This window comes from Meriones unguiculatus, chromosome 11 (genome assembly GCF_030254825.1).
Source record: "Meriones unguiculatus strain TT.TT164.6M chromosome 11, Bangor_MerUng_6.1, whole genome shotgun sequence".
NCBI lineage: Eukaryota > Metazoa > Chordata > Mammalia > Rodentia > Muridae > Meriones > Meriones unguiculatus.
The window spans coordinates 111,126,108-111,141,879 of record NC_083359.1 but is presented as its reverse complement, the minus strand read 5'-3'; the positions used below and the strand labels follow the sequence as shown (position 1 = coordinate 111,141,879).

The following is a 15,772-nucleotide window of genomic DNA, read 5'->3' as shown; positions in this document are numbered from 1 at the left end:
CCACCATGTTGGTTTCCAAAACAATGCACATTTTTATCTGTGGTACTTTAAATAAGACTAACTTAGACTTTATCTCTGATTATGGATGATGGTATTCAGAATATCAACAAATGAGCAAAACTTTTTAAAATAAAAGTTATTTTTTTATTTCTTTGTATTTTGATTATGATAGAAGTAGCTATCTCATGAGACCATTACAATTATATTTGAAATTACTTTCAAATTTTGATATGAAGTACACATGATGGATCAACATGCTGAGAGCATTTGCATGAGTCTACGAGACTTGAAAAGTCTTTAAAGACAGAATATATCTTCTATATAGAAAGGCCTTGAAGTGTTACACTCACTTTGTGCACTAAACATCATATCAGTGTTTTGTAATTGATGAAAATAATTAAAATATCATTCTTAAAATTTTACATTAAATTATGCCTGGAAGAAACCCATAGTATTTAACTACCCCACCCCACCCCCTCAAGAAAAAGCACATTAAATGTACTCTTGCATGAAACCAGAAGAAAGTTTTACTTGGTTTGCCAAGCGTTGACTGCTTAAGGCATTTGACTTCATTTGGATCCTTAAATGTTTTCAATATATATTTTAAAACCACATCCATGCAGAGATTTTTTTGACATTTCATCTTAAGCTGTTTCAGTGTCACCTTTGCATTCTTGTCTTCCTCCTTCCTCTTCACCATCTGCCTTCATTTCTGTTTGTTCGTTTATCCCTCCTCTCTGAAAACACAGTGGAATGCTGTAGTGTCGTGGCTTATGGAGCTTGCTCAGTGTCTATTGATGCTATGATGTCCTGCTTAGTGCAGTGAACTAGGGTGGTGATGGGCTTGGGGGTTGTGGGAGGCCAGCGAGGGGTGGGAGGAGAAGGAAGGATTATGAGGTATACCTTTAATGCCATCTGAGAAACAGTGAGGCTGAGCCATCACTACTGCTCAAGTATTTTCAGCCTACGTAGCATTTCTGTACATGTCACTATTTAGTAAGCATCTCCATCAGAGCTGAGCCAGTTGAGTTTCCATGAAACACGGTATACACCATAACCTTACAAAGTGTAACTACTTAATCTTGGCATTTATCATAAGAAAACTGTCAGTTTGTTTGAAATGATATTTGTGCTGTGTTGGTTTTCTTCTTTCAGATACATATGTTAAATTAACACTGCTGAATTCCATGGGCCAAGAGATGTCCAAATGCAAGACATCCACCCGCCGAGGGCAGCCAAATCCAGTGTACAAGGAAACGTTTGTCTTTCAAGTGGCCTTGTTTCAGCTCTCCGACGTGACTCTGATCCTGTCTGTGTATAACAGGCGCAGCATGAAGAGGAAGGAGATGATAGGCTGGGTCTCCTTGGGTCTGAACAGCTCCGGGGAGGAAGAGCTCAGACACTGGACTGCCATGAAGGAGGCCAAGGGACAGCAAGTGTGCAGGTGGCACGCACTGCTGGAGTCCTGAGGAAGGTGGCTGTAAGCCCAGCACTGCCATTGTTTTCTGGTCAGCATCTGGAGCCACTCCCTGGAGATCCTGGTCAACACCCTCCCACAGTGCTTCACACTAACGGAAAGATCAGCCAGTGCTGAGCCAAGGGACGAAAGCTTTGTCTCTGGTAGAGAGAGCTCACATGAGAAACCAAGAAACTTGTGTCATTAGTGTTCAGCAGTCCTCCAGAAACTGAATAGCATCCTTTTGATTTGAACTTGATTTTATTTAGTGAAAGAGCTAGGAATTTTGTGGAGATTGTGACTTAAAAGCAGAATTTCCATTGCAGCACTATGTACCATCACTCACATGCTACCCACAGGCATTCTGGCAGCCTGTCCTTGGGTGGCTCTCAGTGATCACAGTCCTGTGTCAAGATGTGAAGGTTCACTCTCACTAACGAGTTCTGTTTCAGATTTGTTCTCTCTGTGCCTCAGCCTTTGTCTATAGTACTAAACCTAAGTGCAGAATTCCTTGAAGGAAAGTCTGAGGTTGGTTTGTTTGGTTTATTTCTTTACTTCTTTTTTTTCTGATCCAAAGAGACCATGCTCCTCTGGTCCCTTGTGAACTTCTTTGACTGTACTGCAAACTCCATAACTTCATGTTCAAGCCCTTTGTGTATTATGTGTCTCAGTGTAGGACATGCAGAGCACAGCTCCCATTAAGCTTGCTTTCAGTGGTCAGTCTTTACAGCTGTGAGGTGGCAGGCAGAGCAGCTGGCTGCTGACAGTGCAGAACAGCTCTTGTCAGAAGGAACTCTGACATCTGTCGCAAATGTCTGGTCTCCAGCAACAGTAAAACGGGTAGCATTCTGAACAGAGGCTCCCCGAGTCCGTCCCCACCCCTCCCACTTCACTGTGGCTCTCAGCTCTGCTCTAGCTAAGATCATTCTGGATCCTGTGCTCTCGTGACTTGTGCTGTGTCTTGTGGCGTCTTCAGCGTGATGTCACTCTGTGCCTTTCATGCAAGTTGACCTTGCTTACACAGCTGGGAAGCCGCACTTGTGAACTGGGCCTTTAGCACTCATAGGTGTGAAGTCCCTTGGCAGTGCCATGGCCTTGCTCCGCTCTGCAGCTCGAGGTCATGCGCTGTGCTGGCCTCCACATCAAGAGCACCTTCCTGTTTTCACACTTCAGAACCACAGGTCAACTGGAAATAGTAGAAGCTATTTTCTTTTTTATTTTTCTTCTTACCTGATGTAAATTTTTATGCATAGACTTAGACTATGTTTTGTGTACATGAAAATATTTTCATTTTGCTCTTTCTCATTTCTAGTTAAATTAGACAAAAACATACTATTTACTAACTAGTGAAAAGCTGCATCATAGTTCCAATCCCAGCTGAGCACTTTGGACTGTTACTGTGACTTAGAACTCATCGATATCATACTAGCTGTATGTGGCAGTACTGAAAGGCCTTAAAAAAAAACCAACCGTGAACTTCTACATTTTTAGCTTTCAAACACAGCATTTTAAGGAAAAGAAAATGCAAATAAGATGCACGAAGTTAGTTTAAGGATGAAAGTTTCAGAGCCCAGCATGTGGCTCATCTCTGTAATCCTAGCATTTGAGAGGCTGAGGTTGTGAGCTTCCGGCCAGCCTAGGTTACATAGTTCCTGGCCATTCTGGGCTACAGAGTGAGAACTGTCCCCCAAAAAATCTTGTTACAAAGTTACATTAAAAAGAAAACATCCTTCTATCCTTGGTTAGTGAGCTTCCTAGGATTGCTTTTTTTATAAAGTGCGTCAGCTTAGAAATTAAAACATGAACAAGAAGCAAAATAGTTGATTTTTAGGTGTTATTGAAGAACAGAGTGAGGCAAACTGTGAAGAAGGATGTAGGCAACAGTAAAAATTAGATACGGGCATTTGATGCTTCAGTGAGCTTTTGCTGGCTTTGAAACAACTGCCTGCATGGCTAACAACTGCTGTCTTCCTAAAAAAGTCTCTGGTCTTCTTTGTTACAAAGCTCAGTTGGACATTATAAGACCAGCTTGGTGCTTCCACTGTGTTGAGAGGAAAATCTGTTATTTATTAAGCCTCCTTTCTGGAGACTGTGCCCAGAGCTGTGTATACTCCCAAAGATCCTCAGGGGTGTCTGGCATGGTGTAACTATCACTTCATGTATGACCTGGACGGTGATTTCAGTCTTCTTTAACATCAGGAACAGTAAGTCCTCAGTGATTATATATGATGTATGTGCACATAACTCCACATACAGCATGCTGTGCTCATACAGCGGTGAAGGTGCCCTGCCTTTTCACATACTGATTAGGAAAGAAGGCATCGCTCTGGGTCATGGGTTGCTTTTTTTTCTTCCCTGTATGATTTCCAAAGTGATATTAAGTTTGGAGCCAAATGCTGCCATTCTGTTGCATATAGAGCAGAAACACATCTTTTTCTGTCCTGCGATTTAACACAAATACTTCCCAAATTATCTGGGCCACAGATGTTGACCCAGGAACTTGAAAATGACAGTCTACACTCTCATTATTCTGCTAAAATCAAATGAAATGTCCAGATTCAACAGTTGACTGGCATGTGGGTATTCAAGAGCCTAGATTCCCAGTCTTCCCAGTGTGGCTGTCGAGAACTAGCCAGAGGTGCAGATTGTCAGACCTTTCAAACTTCTGCAGCCTTGGGGCCTGAATGCTAGCCACCTTCTATTTGAAATAGAATTATGTATTACCTCATGGCACACTGGGAAATTCTTCGTAGTGTTGTGTTCACTGACAAAAGTCATTCAGTTGACCATATTTAGAGCACATACTTAAGCTGCCTAGATGACTGTTGCTGTTGTGCAGTTGGGCCCTGGCAGGGGTCAGATCTGATCTATGCAAAACACAGCTCTGTCTGCTAAATCACTGCTGCCTCTATGAGCCGGGAGCACAGCCAGTGACTGCATCAACAGGGAAGCAGAGACGGAGACCAGGCTGGTTTTGGCCATGAGGAATACAAATGATATCACAGCTTTCTGAGGGAACTAAGAGACAGGTGAGCTGTTTGAACAGTACAGGGGATAAGGCCAGTGATCACCAAGTGTTTTTTTTTTTTTTCTTTTAAATCCTTGTTCAGGTATTAATAGAAATAACACAAAGTTCATGTGTGTAAAGCTACCATTTACCTCCATAGACTGAAGAATTGATAGAAAAATTCACAGTTGTTCTCCACAAGTTTCTTTTTCCTACTTTCTTTATAATCCAGGGTCCTTTCTCTTCATTTCTAACTTTTTACGTGTCAATTGAAGGTGGCTGTCAGTGTCAGTGTCACAAGCCAATCTAACACTACGGCAAGGTGAGGCAAGCATTCAAGCCCCTAGAACCACACCCACACCCTGCAAAGTTACACACTGGTGATGACACGGCTGTAGCTTAGTGAAGAACTGAGGTAGAATGTATTGTGTGACTCTCACAAGATACGAAGGGCAGGTACAGCATCAGTGTTTATCCAGGTAGAAGGTGCTGCATGAAGAAGCTGAGGCTGCCCCCCCCCCTTTAAGTAAACCACACTGGCACTGGGGTCCTCCAAATCCACATGGTGTCTTCACTCTCTTCATTGTGGGTAGAAAGAGCAGCACTGGGCAAGTCCTGCACAGCTCAGCTGAGTGGCTGAGGCAGGCCCAGGAGAGCAGAGCTTAGAAAGAAAAAGCACAGTTCAGGGCTTGCCTTCTCAGGACACAGCAGCACTGTTTTATAACTTGTGGTAATTCTTATTTTTAAGGACTTGGGATTTGTTTGTTGTGTCTACACTGTACTTTAATCCTGAAAATATATTGATTCACTTGCTCTTCTCCACCAAGGTATTTTCATTGCCTGTATACACCTTTCTACCCCGTGAAATGACAGAATATCTGCTACCCTGTCCTCATGTGAGGGGTCAGAGGAAAGACTGTTAGCCTTCCTATGCATGCTTATCCAAGTTTGTTTATATTTCTTTTGTTAAAGTTTGTTACTATTAGACAAGATTCACCTCTAGCTTCCTTCTGCTTTGTTGTTAGTGCTTGCTGTGTGTAGCGTCTTTGTGAACGGTTTTTCTAACAGGAGCCACACAGCAAATACTATGAATGATGTCGTTATTGTAGAACCAACACTGCTGTTGGGAAAGCCTTTTTTGTGACCCTTGTTCGCTAAAGTGGGTTTCCTTTTCTTCTAAGATGTATGTGTGAGAGTCCCAGCTGTGTGCCGTGTGCCACCGTAGGGGCTACAGTTTGGATGGGCAGTCTTCTCTCATGATCTTGTGTTTTAAGGTACTGAGGCAGACATCAGATGGTGTCTTATTGTAGGAGGTTAGAGAGAGGCATGTGCAGGGCACCAGGGTTGAATAGGAAAGTATACAGTAAGTTCAACAATACTATGAGAAGATGAGAAAAAATAGGATTTGACTCCCATCAAACTCCCCCAAATAAAACAGACAGTTGCTCTTGAGTTGCAGTGTGCCTAAGAATTCTCCCAAGGCTCTGTCCAGAGATTCTGTTTCATTTGGTGCAGAGGAAAGCCTGAGAGTCCGGTCTGAAGGAGTTCCCCAGGAAACCCTACCTGGGCAACATCGGATATAATACTTTGTTTCTTATCTGCGATTATTGGCAGCAGTTTCAGTGCCCATAGATTAAGTCTTAACGTTAGGTAATTGTGAGGAAGCCAGCTTCTCGGGAATGAGGAATCACATTCTCTCCTGAACTCCCTCATGTTGCTTTAAGCGGGACAGTTTCCAAAACTATAAAACTGAAGTTAATACTGTAAAGTTAGAGGAAGGCCTTTCTTAAGTTGAGGGTGATATTTTGGCAGTCTTGCTGGATAAATACTAAAGATATTAATATGTCTTGTACCACATTGTTGGCTGAAGGGAAACCAGGACAGCTTTGACAAGTATACTGACACTACTGAAATGTGATTATTTCAAGCACAGCTAGAGATGTATGGTGATACATTTATCAAGAGAAAAACTGTAGTAGTAACATTTTAAAAATTAATTTATTATGTTTCTACATAGTTTTATTACAATAACTTTTTTGTGGAAACAGTATAGCAATTCTGAGAAGCTGAAAGCCGACACAAAGGGAACAGCCTTTGCCTTAGCTGGCAGTGGTGGCCATGTCCTAGCAACTTGGCTGGGCTTGGACCTGAGTCCCGAAATAAGGAAGTGTCTCAGCACTGTTTCTCAGTGCTTGCACTATGAACTCTTTGAGTCTGGTAAGTGTTAGAACCTAGTCCTTTTCTAAAACTCAAGAGGTTCGTCACTGCTCTGGGACTTTGCTTCTCAAAATAACATGATTTTTATAGAAAAATTCAGTCAGCAGATCTTTTTATTTGATATTCCTTTCTCTTTTTCCCTTCTCTCTTCCTTTCATTCTTTCAGTTTTTGAGGCAAGAAGCTTCCTTAATAGTTTAGTTTCTATGGAGCTTTCTTACTTATTTTTCTAATAATAGGTGTAGCTGAATGATGACGTTTAACTGCTCTGTGAGCAGAATTGTCTCAACCAACCTGAAGAAATGTGCTTCCTTTGGTCTCCACTGTCTCTCTCCTGTTCGCTGGTGACTTTCCCCCATGAGTAGCGTTTGCTCATGTACATACTGTGTTCCTGTGGTCATCAATGGCATTGTGTTGTCGTCACATATTTATATTCACTTGGTCAAAGCAGAAGCTGAGTGTGTGAGCCGCCATCTTGTGGAGTGAACGGCCGGCCCACCGCGTGCGGCTGGGAGCCGCCATCTTGTGGAGTGAACGGCCGGCCCACCGCGTGCGGCTGGGACTGCGCTGTGCGTCCGTTGCCTTTGAATTCTCACACCTTCTTTTGTACTCCACACCGACTGTCGCGGTGCCTTTTTCCTTTTGTATAATTGTACTACATAAAGAAATGCTGACCTGTGTGTAAAAATGTCAAAAATACACCAGTCCAAGGAGATTTTAATGGCAGTTCAATTTTCCAGAGAATAAATTTTTGTGTGCATTGAAAGTTACTCTTCCTCACGTTTATGTAAAAAAAAAAAAAAAAAAATGTTTTTCCATTTTACCACCCATGTGAAGTGGATAAACATCCAACCTTTTCTATAATGATACATAAAACTCATCCCTATTTATCACTGGCAACAAGGTGTTAACATGGCCATTAAACAGATGAGCTAATGTCAGTTACATAAACAAGCATCAAGTGGGTCTGTCCTTAAGACGAGGCTTAGGAAGAATCCCATGTGCATCAAATTCTGCTGTCAAAATATTTGGATCATGTTTGTTTTGTTTTTCACTGTGAGTCAAATCTGACTGTCAAAAGTGTGGGGGGGGGCTCCAGGCAAACATTTTTTAATGATTCCCTGAAAGTTCATATAAACAAAAATGGAATAAGTTGCTTGAACAAGCTGGGCCCTTAGCTGGAATGTGGCACGGATCCCATTGCCTAGCTTCCCTTTTTGTGGCTGTGAGCCTGTCCTTGTTCCTCTTGAGTCCTGTTCAACAAGACCTTTCATAAAGACAATAATATAAAGTATATTGTCTTCCAAAGATCCTGAGTTTAGATTCTTTTCATATTACATTACCTTGTCTGTTTTGTTTCCAGCAGGATAACAACTAGTTTAACAAATACTTGAGCATTTGTTGCTTTAGTCTGACAGAAATTCAAGTAGATACATCACCTTATCTCTGATTGTCTTTGTTGAGTTCCATCAACTGACTAGCCTTTTCTTTTTCTTTTTCTTTGCTTTTTTTTTTTTTTTTTTTTTGCGGGGGGAGGGCTTTTTGAGATAATGGAACACTGGCTCCTAAACACAATGAAAATGCATTTCTGCTCAAAATAAAAGTATTCACGATGTGATCTCCAGGCATAGCAAAGTAATTTGTATCTTTTCCTATTATTTACTGGTTAGTTCTCAAAGATTTTCTTATCAGTGTTCACAACAACAACAAAAAAGTTTCTGAATTCTAAACAATGTCTCAACTAAGGATGATTTGTTAGTTATTTGGTACTTAGAAAAAAAATTCCATGAGTCATGACTTCCTATTTTCAGAAAATTACAATATATAAAAGGTGAAATTTCAGCAGAAAATTGGCACCAGTCTTGCTAGAAAGTAGGTAAGTTATCATTTTGTGTTAAAAGATTCATTTATCATTACAACATATTATTCTGAAGGTTATATTTTAATTGCAAGTTGCATGTAACTGCTTGGATCTCCAGCATGCCAAATAACATTTAAGTCAACTCTTCATTCTCAAAATTAAACAAATATTCCATAATGTTTCTTATTTCCAAATAAAGTCATTGCCAACTTAAGATTATAAGACTTTAGTAAAAATGTGAAATATTTGTTTAGCTGTTGCATGATAATGAGTTCTAAAAGCACAATCACTAAATATGGAGTAATTAAGTGCCAGGCAAGAGGGGACAGATAGCAGAATGAATTGTTCTAGCAGGTTGGGTGTCTGAGAAAGGCGCTGTTGAGTGGCTCTATCAGCGTGTGGAGAACCCTGTAGCAGCCATTTCGTGTGCAATACATAAAGTTATTGCTTCTCTGCACCCCTGCGAGCCATTGATCTGCCACCTTTCTAGATTTTAGCCATTCCAGTAGTTGAGTAGTAGATCTCTCTGTAGTCGTCTGCAGTTCCCTGCCAGTGAAGCACAGGTGGGCGTGTGTGTGTGAGTGATTGTGTGTGTACTGCCATGATGCTGAGCAGCTCTGTGTACAGCTCTGTGTACATGGCGTTCTGAAAGGGCTTTCTCCTGGGTGGTGGTATAGCTGCATGTTCTGAACAGTCTTTGCTGAGCACAAGTAGTGACTTTAATGAATTTCACTGTCCCTTGTTCTTTCATGAGTTGTACTTTTGATGCTGTATCTTAAAATTCACGATCAAACCACAGTCACGTAGATTGTCTCCTATGTTTTTTTTTTTTCATTTCTTCTTTTTATGTGTATGTCAATCATCCATTTGGAGTAAAAGACTTGAGAAGATTAAAGAGTTGACTATCTGATTTTTTTTTCAGATAGGTATGCAGGGTTTTGTTTTTTTTCTGTGCCATCTGTTGGAAAAAGTGTCCCTCCTCCAAAGAACTGCTTTCATTAGTGTGTCTTTCTGTTCTATCTGCTGGCTCTGTGTCTGAGTACCTGTCCTCTCTGATATCAGACTGTCTTCACAAGATGGCTCTTGGTAAATCTTGCTTTTCCGAATTCCTTTCGAATTCTTTGTCTTTCAGTATTGTCTTCTCTGGTATAGGTGGGGTTTGCCTTTTCTGTATACAATTTAGAACTGCCTTGCTGATCTCTATAAAGTGGTTTCTTGCAGTTTCCATTGTTATTTGTTGAACATGAAAAGAATTGATAACTTATAATACTAGGCCTTTGAAATCAGGAGCAGAAAGTTTCTTCTCATTTGTTTACAAATTTTCATTAGTTGCATAGTTATACAACTGTGGAACACAATGTATCTTCCCATTGATTTAAGTATTAGAGGATTTCCTTCATTAGTTGTTAGCTAGCACATACCAAGAACATATAGCATCTTTCATTTATTTATTTATAGGATTTGTGTCATTAGTTGTATAGTCTACATAACATAAAATATCTTCCCATTTATTTACATGTTAATAGGATTCACTAGTTGCATAGTTACACATAGGTGGACCCTCCCCTGCTGAGGAGTTTCTTCATGAATGACTATTGGGTTTTAGCAAAGGCTGTTTCTACATCTGATGCTAGTAGTCTTGAGGAATTTTCTTCTTTAGCCCACAGAAGTTGTGGATTCTGTTGATAGATTGTCTGCGTTGACCTGGCCTTGCAGGCTAGAGTAAATCCCATTTGGGTGTGGTCAACTGTTCTTGGTATACATTACCTGAGTCAGTATGGTAACATATTGTTGAGGGGTTTCACATCTGTGTTCTGGAAATGTGCCTGCCGCTTCGTAATGTTTTTTTGTTTTCTGGCTTCAGTGTTGGGCCTCAGAGTCTGGATGGAGACAGGTTCCTACACCTCAGCATCTGGAAGAATGTATGGAGAGTTCATTGATGTGACAGTGATTTGTCTTTTTAAATGTTTGGTAAAAAATTTGTATGTGAAACCATTACTGCCTGATGCTTTTTCTTCTTGGAGGCTATTCCTCAATTTTTAAAACATGCAAGCCTGTTTGCATTACCTACCTCTTTTGTGCGAGTTTAAATCTGTGTGCATGAGGAATAGATCCCTTTTCTGTATCAAACTCCTGAAACTGTAGCTAGGGCATCACTGTTCCTTTAACATATTGCCTGCTGGCTTTCACCTCTTCCTCCTCCCTTTCCTACAACATTTTTTCATGTTTTTGATTTTTACTGTTGACATATTTATTTTCATGCCATTTTTTTTTCTTTGGTTTACTTTTGGCTTAAATAGTTGTTCTTTATCTTCCTTTTAACATTTATTTTTTTATTTTCTTTATTTATTTTACATCCCAAGGATGCCCCACCCTCCTCTCCTCCCAGTCCCCTCTGGAAGCCTCCCTCACCCACGCTACCCCGCATCCACTCCTCCCCCATATCACCCTTCCTCAGCACATCAAGTCATGTCAGGACTGAGCATACCTTCATCCCCTGATGCTAGGCAAGGCAGCCCTGCCTGAGGGAAGTGATCCAAAGCAGGCAATAGAGTCCATGTTAGAAACAGCCCCCCACTCGCCATGTGCCTCATATGAAGACCAAACCGCCCATCGGCTACATGAGTGCAGGGGCCTAGGTTCAGACCGTGGCTGCTTTTGTCTGCTTTCTAAGATGCTAGAGTTTCCCTCTCCTGATGCAAGTGCAGCTGTAACTCTTCCAGCAAGTACTACTTCACTGCGTCCTGAAAACTGCTGGTTTTGATGTCTGCTTTAGTTTTCATGTAATTGAAATATTTTTTCCTGAGACTTGTGCGACACGTGTATTATTTATAAAATGTGTTGTTTAACTTCCAAATCATGAAACAGTTCATTTCCCTTTTGTTCAACTTTAGTTATTGTTGCCCTTTTATGTGTATCTGTGTGTAATCATGTGTTCACAGGTATGCCTGCCCCTGTGTGCACAGATGTGCATGGAAACCAGAGGACAATCCTGGGTATCACCTTTCTGGTGTTGTCCACACTCTTTCCTGCCTTGTGAGACACGGTCTCATGGCTGGAGCTAACCAGGCAGGCTAGGCAGCTTGCCAGCAGGCCCCGTGCTCTGCCCATCTCCCCCGAGCCTCCATGCCGGCTTGTTGTTCCTTTAAGCGTGAGGAAGAACATCCAAGTTCTGGCCATGTTTAGACAGAAGCCAGGGTGCTCGGGAAGGCTTTAAGCTTCGAGGCCTGTTTTTACATGAAAATACAACTGACTCAGCATGAAATTATTACACTAGCGGGGCTGGCTGGACACATCACAGCATAGTTTTCTAATATTTTCATGCTCCGTGAAAGGGTTCTCGTATTCAGTGTCTCCTCTTTGCATAACTGTGCTGCACAACACTGGTGCCTTCTGCAAATCCACTGCCCAGGTTTCCCATCCTCCAGGTCTCCAAAGAAGTCTAGTGCCTCAGTCTGTGGGGTGGGCACCTTTGCCCTCCCTCAGTAGGAGTATTTTTCCTTTTGGTTTTTGACCGACAGATTAGAACTAAAAGGTTCTAGCCTTTGGAAGACTTGAATCATTTGTAATATCAATCTATGCTGTTAGTTTACATCAGTATTTTGTTCGGATAGTTTGTGTTTGGATTTTTGTTTCTTTGGTACTGGGATCCACCCTAGGGCTTCACATATGTTAGACAAGTGCTGTACCACAGAACTATGTCTCCAGGTCTCTAGCCCTAGATTTTATCACTTGCTTTTTTAAAGAAATACTATTGTTTAAAACCATTTTCTGCTTGAGCTTCAGTCTGTCCTACAAATAACTATTAAGTATATCCTGTGTGTTAGGAACTGTTTTTGCTTTGGTATTTAAACAAATATGAGATGTTTCCTTCCAAATGAAGTGTATAGTCTTAAAAATCAAACAAGGGGAAATATCAACAGTTCTGTGCTAGGAGTCTGTGAGTGACACTCCATCCTCAGATGTGTGGGGCTGCTCTTTGGGAGGGCTTCATAGGAGCTGTTTAAGCAAGGGTCTGTGGCAAGAGCACTGCCTAGAGAGAGAGCCTCACCGTTCTAGGGAGTTTGATGAGACAGTGTTAGAGCATGGAGATATGAGGTGGACTGGCAGACCGGTATCAGAAGTCATGCATCAACTACTGAAAATGGAAGGATGAGAAGCTGCCGTAGAGATAGCCAAGAATAGTGTGTGCAGGGCTTTGTGTTTCACGTGAACGGCAGCAAAGTAAAATTCCTCACGCGTTTTAAACTCAATAGCAGCCTGATGAGACTTCCATTTTGTTAGTCCCACCCCTTTGGTTTGGAGGACAGGTTTGAGAAGCACTGGAAGGAAGGAAGCACTGGAAGCAAGAGCTTTGAACCACAACTTGCAAACTGTGCCAGAACTAAGTGGGAAGGAGAAAGAAGAATCAGAAAACCGAGCTGGTGTGGGTAGCTAGCTGCTGGCATTCCAGCATTCTGCTGGGTACATGGAGGGTACTATCTGAGCAGAAACTGTTGCAGGCTTGGGCAGCTAAATTTAGAGTGTTGCTTTCTGTTAGGACAGGGGGCCTCTCGAGACCACTTCAGCAGCTTTGGGAGACTTTGGCATCTTAAGAATGGTGGTAGAAGTTGTGTATGTAAGTATAGTGCCCACAGAAAAGGATGGCCCAGTGATAGTAGCTTAGATTTCACCAAAGTTCACATTTGCTGAGGTCTGAAAGGGATTTGTTACATACCTAAAGCATCAGCTTAACTGACACATATTACAGTGTAGCATTGGAAAGCACATTTGTAATGAAGCTCAGTAGGAAAATGTCATGGCCTATGTCCAACTCCTGTTACCTGAACTGTAAAGTAGTTAGAAGACACCAAGAGTTTGCCACAGTGCAGAGCACTTGCCTAGAGTATGTGAGCCCCTGACTTCAATCACCAGTACCAAAGAGTCAACTAAATTGACAACTAAGAAATTCTTCTTGGAGTGTGATGGTCTTATGGAATGAACGTTCTGCTTATGCAGGTTGCCCCTCCGTCTACCAACGGGATCATTATAAGCAACTGTTTTCTCTTTGCAGGTGTCATTACTCTTGTTTATGACATTAATTTCTGCTGTTTGGTATTTCTCTGGTGTTGAGTGGCTACCCCGTAACTAAATGTAACATGCATTGACAGGTACCAGTGTTACCTGTGCTGCTTTAACAATGAGTCCCCTTGGTAATGCACAATCATACCTTTCACCCTGACAGTTCCTGTGTCCCTGGGTGATGGTTGGCAGGAGGCAGCCCTGCTATCCATGATCACCTTGACTGCTCTCACTTGTACTGGACGCAGTCTGTGCTGTCTCCCGCTGCTTCTGCTAAGCTAAGGCCATGAAGATTCATCTGGTTTGGGTCTGGGTTTTTTGTTGTTGTTATTTTGCTTTTGTTTTTCAAGACAGGGTTTCTCTTTGTATCCCTGGCTGTCCTGGACCTGCTGTGTAGACCAGGCTGGCCTCGAACTCACAGCGATCTCCTGCCTCTGCCTCCCGAGTGCTCAGCTTAAAGGCCTGCACCACCAGGCCCAGTTGATTCATCTGATTTATTGCTTTTTTTTTTTTTCCCCAATTCTCTGGTCTAGTTTTCTGTTGCTGCTATCTAAGTGGCTCTGGAACACTGACCAGTCTTCCATGTTGTGGATGGGACAGCAGGAGCAGCTTCTGGGTTCACCTGGCATCACCAGGGGCTGCTCAAAGCTAGACCAAGCTTGGTGGCTATGCTGGCTTCATCTTTAGAGTCTCCCAGGGTCCAGAGGCTGGTGCTGACTGTCGCTGAACATATGGCTGCTTGGCCTACTCACATCAGGAAGTGAAGCTCCAGGAATAAGCATCGCAAGAGAACAAGGCAGGGGTGTGTGGCACCAACACCTTGTTTCTGTGCAGCGTTTTCTTTAAGTGGTCAGCTACTATGAAGTTCTGTCCAGGTCCAGAGGGACAGAGCAGAGACTACACACAGCAGCGTGAGGGGAGGGTCGAATCACAGTAAGAACGTGCAGCCATGCTTGACTGATGTTCTCTGCCAGTCTCCCTGATGGCCACAAAAGTTCACATGTCCTCACAAATGCGCCTAAGCCACTTTCCAGGAATGCTGGTCTGGCCATCGTGGCGTTTCCTGTGAGAGCCCAGTGTGGATGAAGCACCATGGGAAGTGTTCTGAGGAGTTATAATCTGGAGAGACAAATTACACGCCTGCTAGCCCACACCTTGTTTGAAAGAATGGGCAAGTAGAAGGTGACCTGTGTGAGCCCTCCTCAGAATGGCTTCCATGCAGCGGGCGCCTGCTTCCCAGAGTGCTGTGCACACACCTCTCCACGCCCTCCTCAGAATGGCTTCCATGCAGCGGGCGCCTGCTTCCCAGAGTGCTGTGCACGCACCTCTCCACGGCTTCGTCAACACACTTCCTACTGCACAGATTGGGGGACGAGGGTAGACAGTGACCTCTTTCCCCGTTGTTCTTTGTTCCTCTTGGTCCAAGCTCCATCTTGTTAAAACCATAGGGAATTTTGTGTGTTCATTTTCATTCTACTTAATCAGGCAAAACTCACATTCACAAATCCACGGCTTCCTGCCTGGGACTCACAGGACCCGAGTGAACCGTCTAAAGTTCTGGGTCCCCTGGTGTTTAATAGGAAGGGTCTCCTTCAGAACCTCAGTTGTTTGTTAGGTCTGAAGAGGTTTAGAGTGGACCTCGGTCGGATGGTGAGGTCGTAACAGAGTTGCAGTCACACCCTTGGCTGTTTGTGTGACTGCTACAGCTTCACATTCATTTTAGCTTCGTTGGCTCTCTGGAGAGATTAGGGATGAAAAGGAGTTTGTATCCAGCCCTTCTCTCCCTTATTCCTTATCACACGCATAGCCAGTGAGCACCCTGCCTACGAAGCCCCCGGCCCAGGGTGCCGACTGCTTTGAGTGATGAAGACTGACTTCAGGGCAGACACCGCACCAAGATTTGCCCCAACCCCGGGCTCTTGTACCTTGTTCCTCACTTTCTTCCCATTTCTCACTCCTGGACTCTAGAAGGTCTTTGGGATCCCACTAAAGCCTTGCGTGCTCAGAGCTCTTCCAGCTTCTCCCATGTTTAGTCCCCGAGCCAGAGCTGTGGGCTTTAGGGTTTGTTTCAGCAGCACCTTATCTCCATAGATGAAACTGATCCAGCCCCTTACTGCTGAGCGCATCCTCCCCAGCGCAGAGGCTTAGAAAACCAGCGGGCTCCCAGGAGGC

The 15,772-nt window shown here is 42.9% G+C and overlaps 1 protein-coding gene across 5 annotated transcripts in view; it reads left to right on the top strand.

Annotated features, from left to right (window-relative positions):
• The window catches only part of Syt14 (synaptotagmin 14), a 151,694-nt gene extending 144,250 nt beyond the window's left edge, over positions 1-7,444 (top strand). For all 5 annotated transcript variants that reach the window (XM_060364953.1, XM_021645446.2, XM_021645447.2 and 2 more), the window contains one exon: positions 1,156-7,444. In XM_060364953.1, the coding sequence (XP_060220936.1) occupies positions 1,156-1,469 (314 nt within the window). In that variant the 3' untranslated portion in view covers positions 1,470-7,444. The remainder of the gene's footprint in view (positions 1-1,155) is intronic.
• Positions 7,445-15,772: the final 8,328 nt, after the last annotated feature.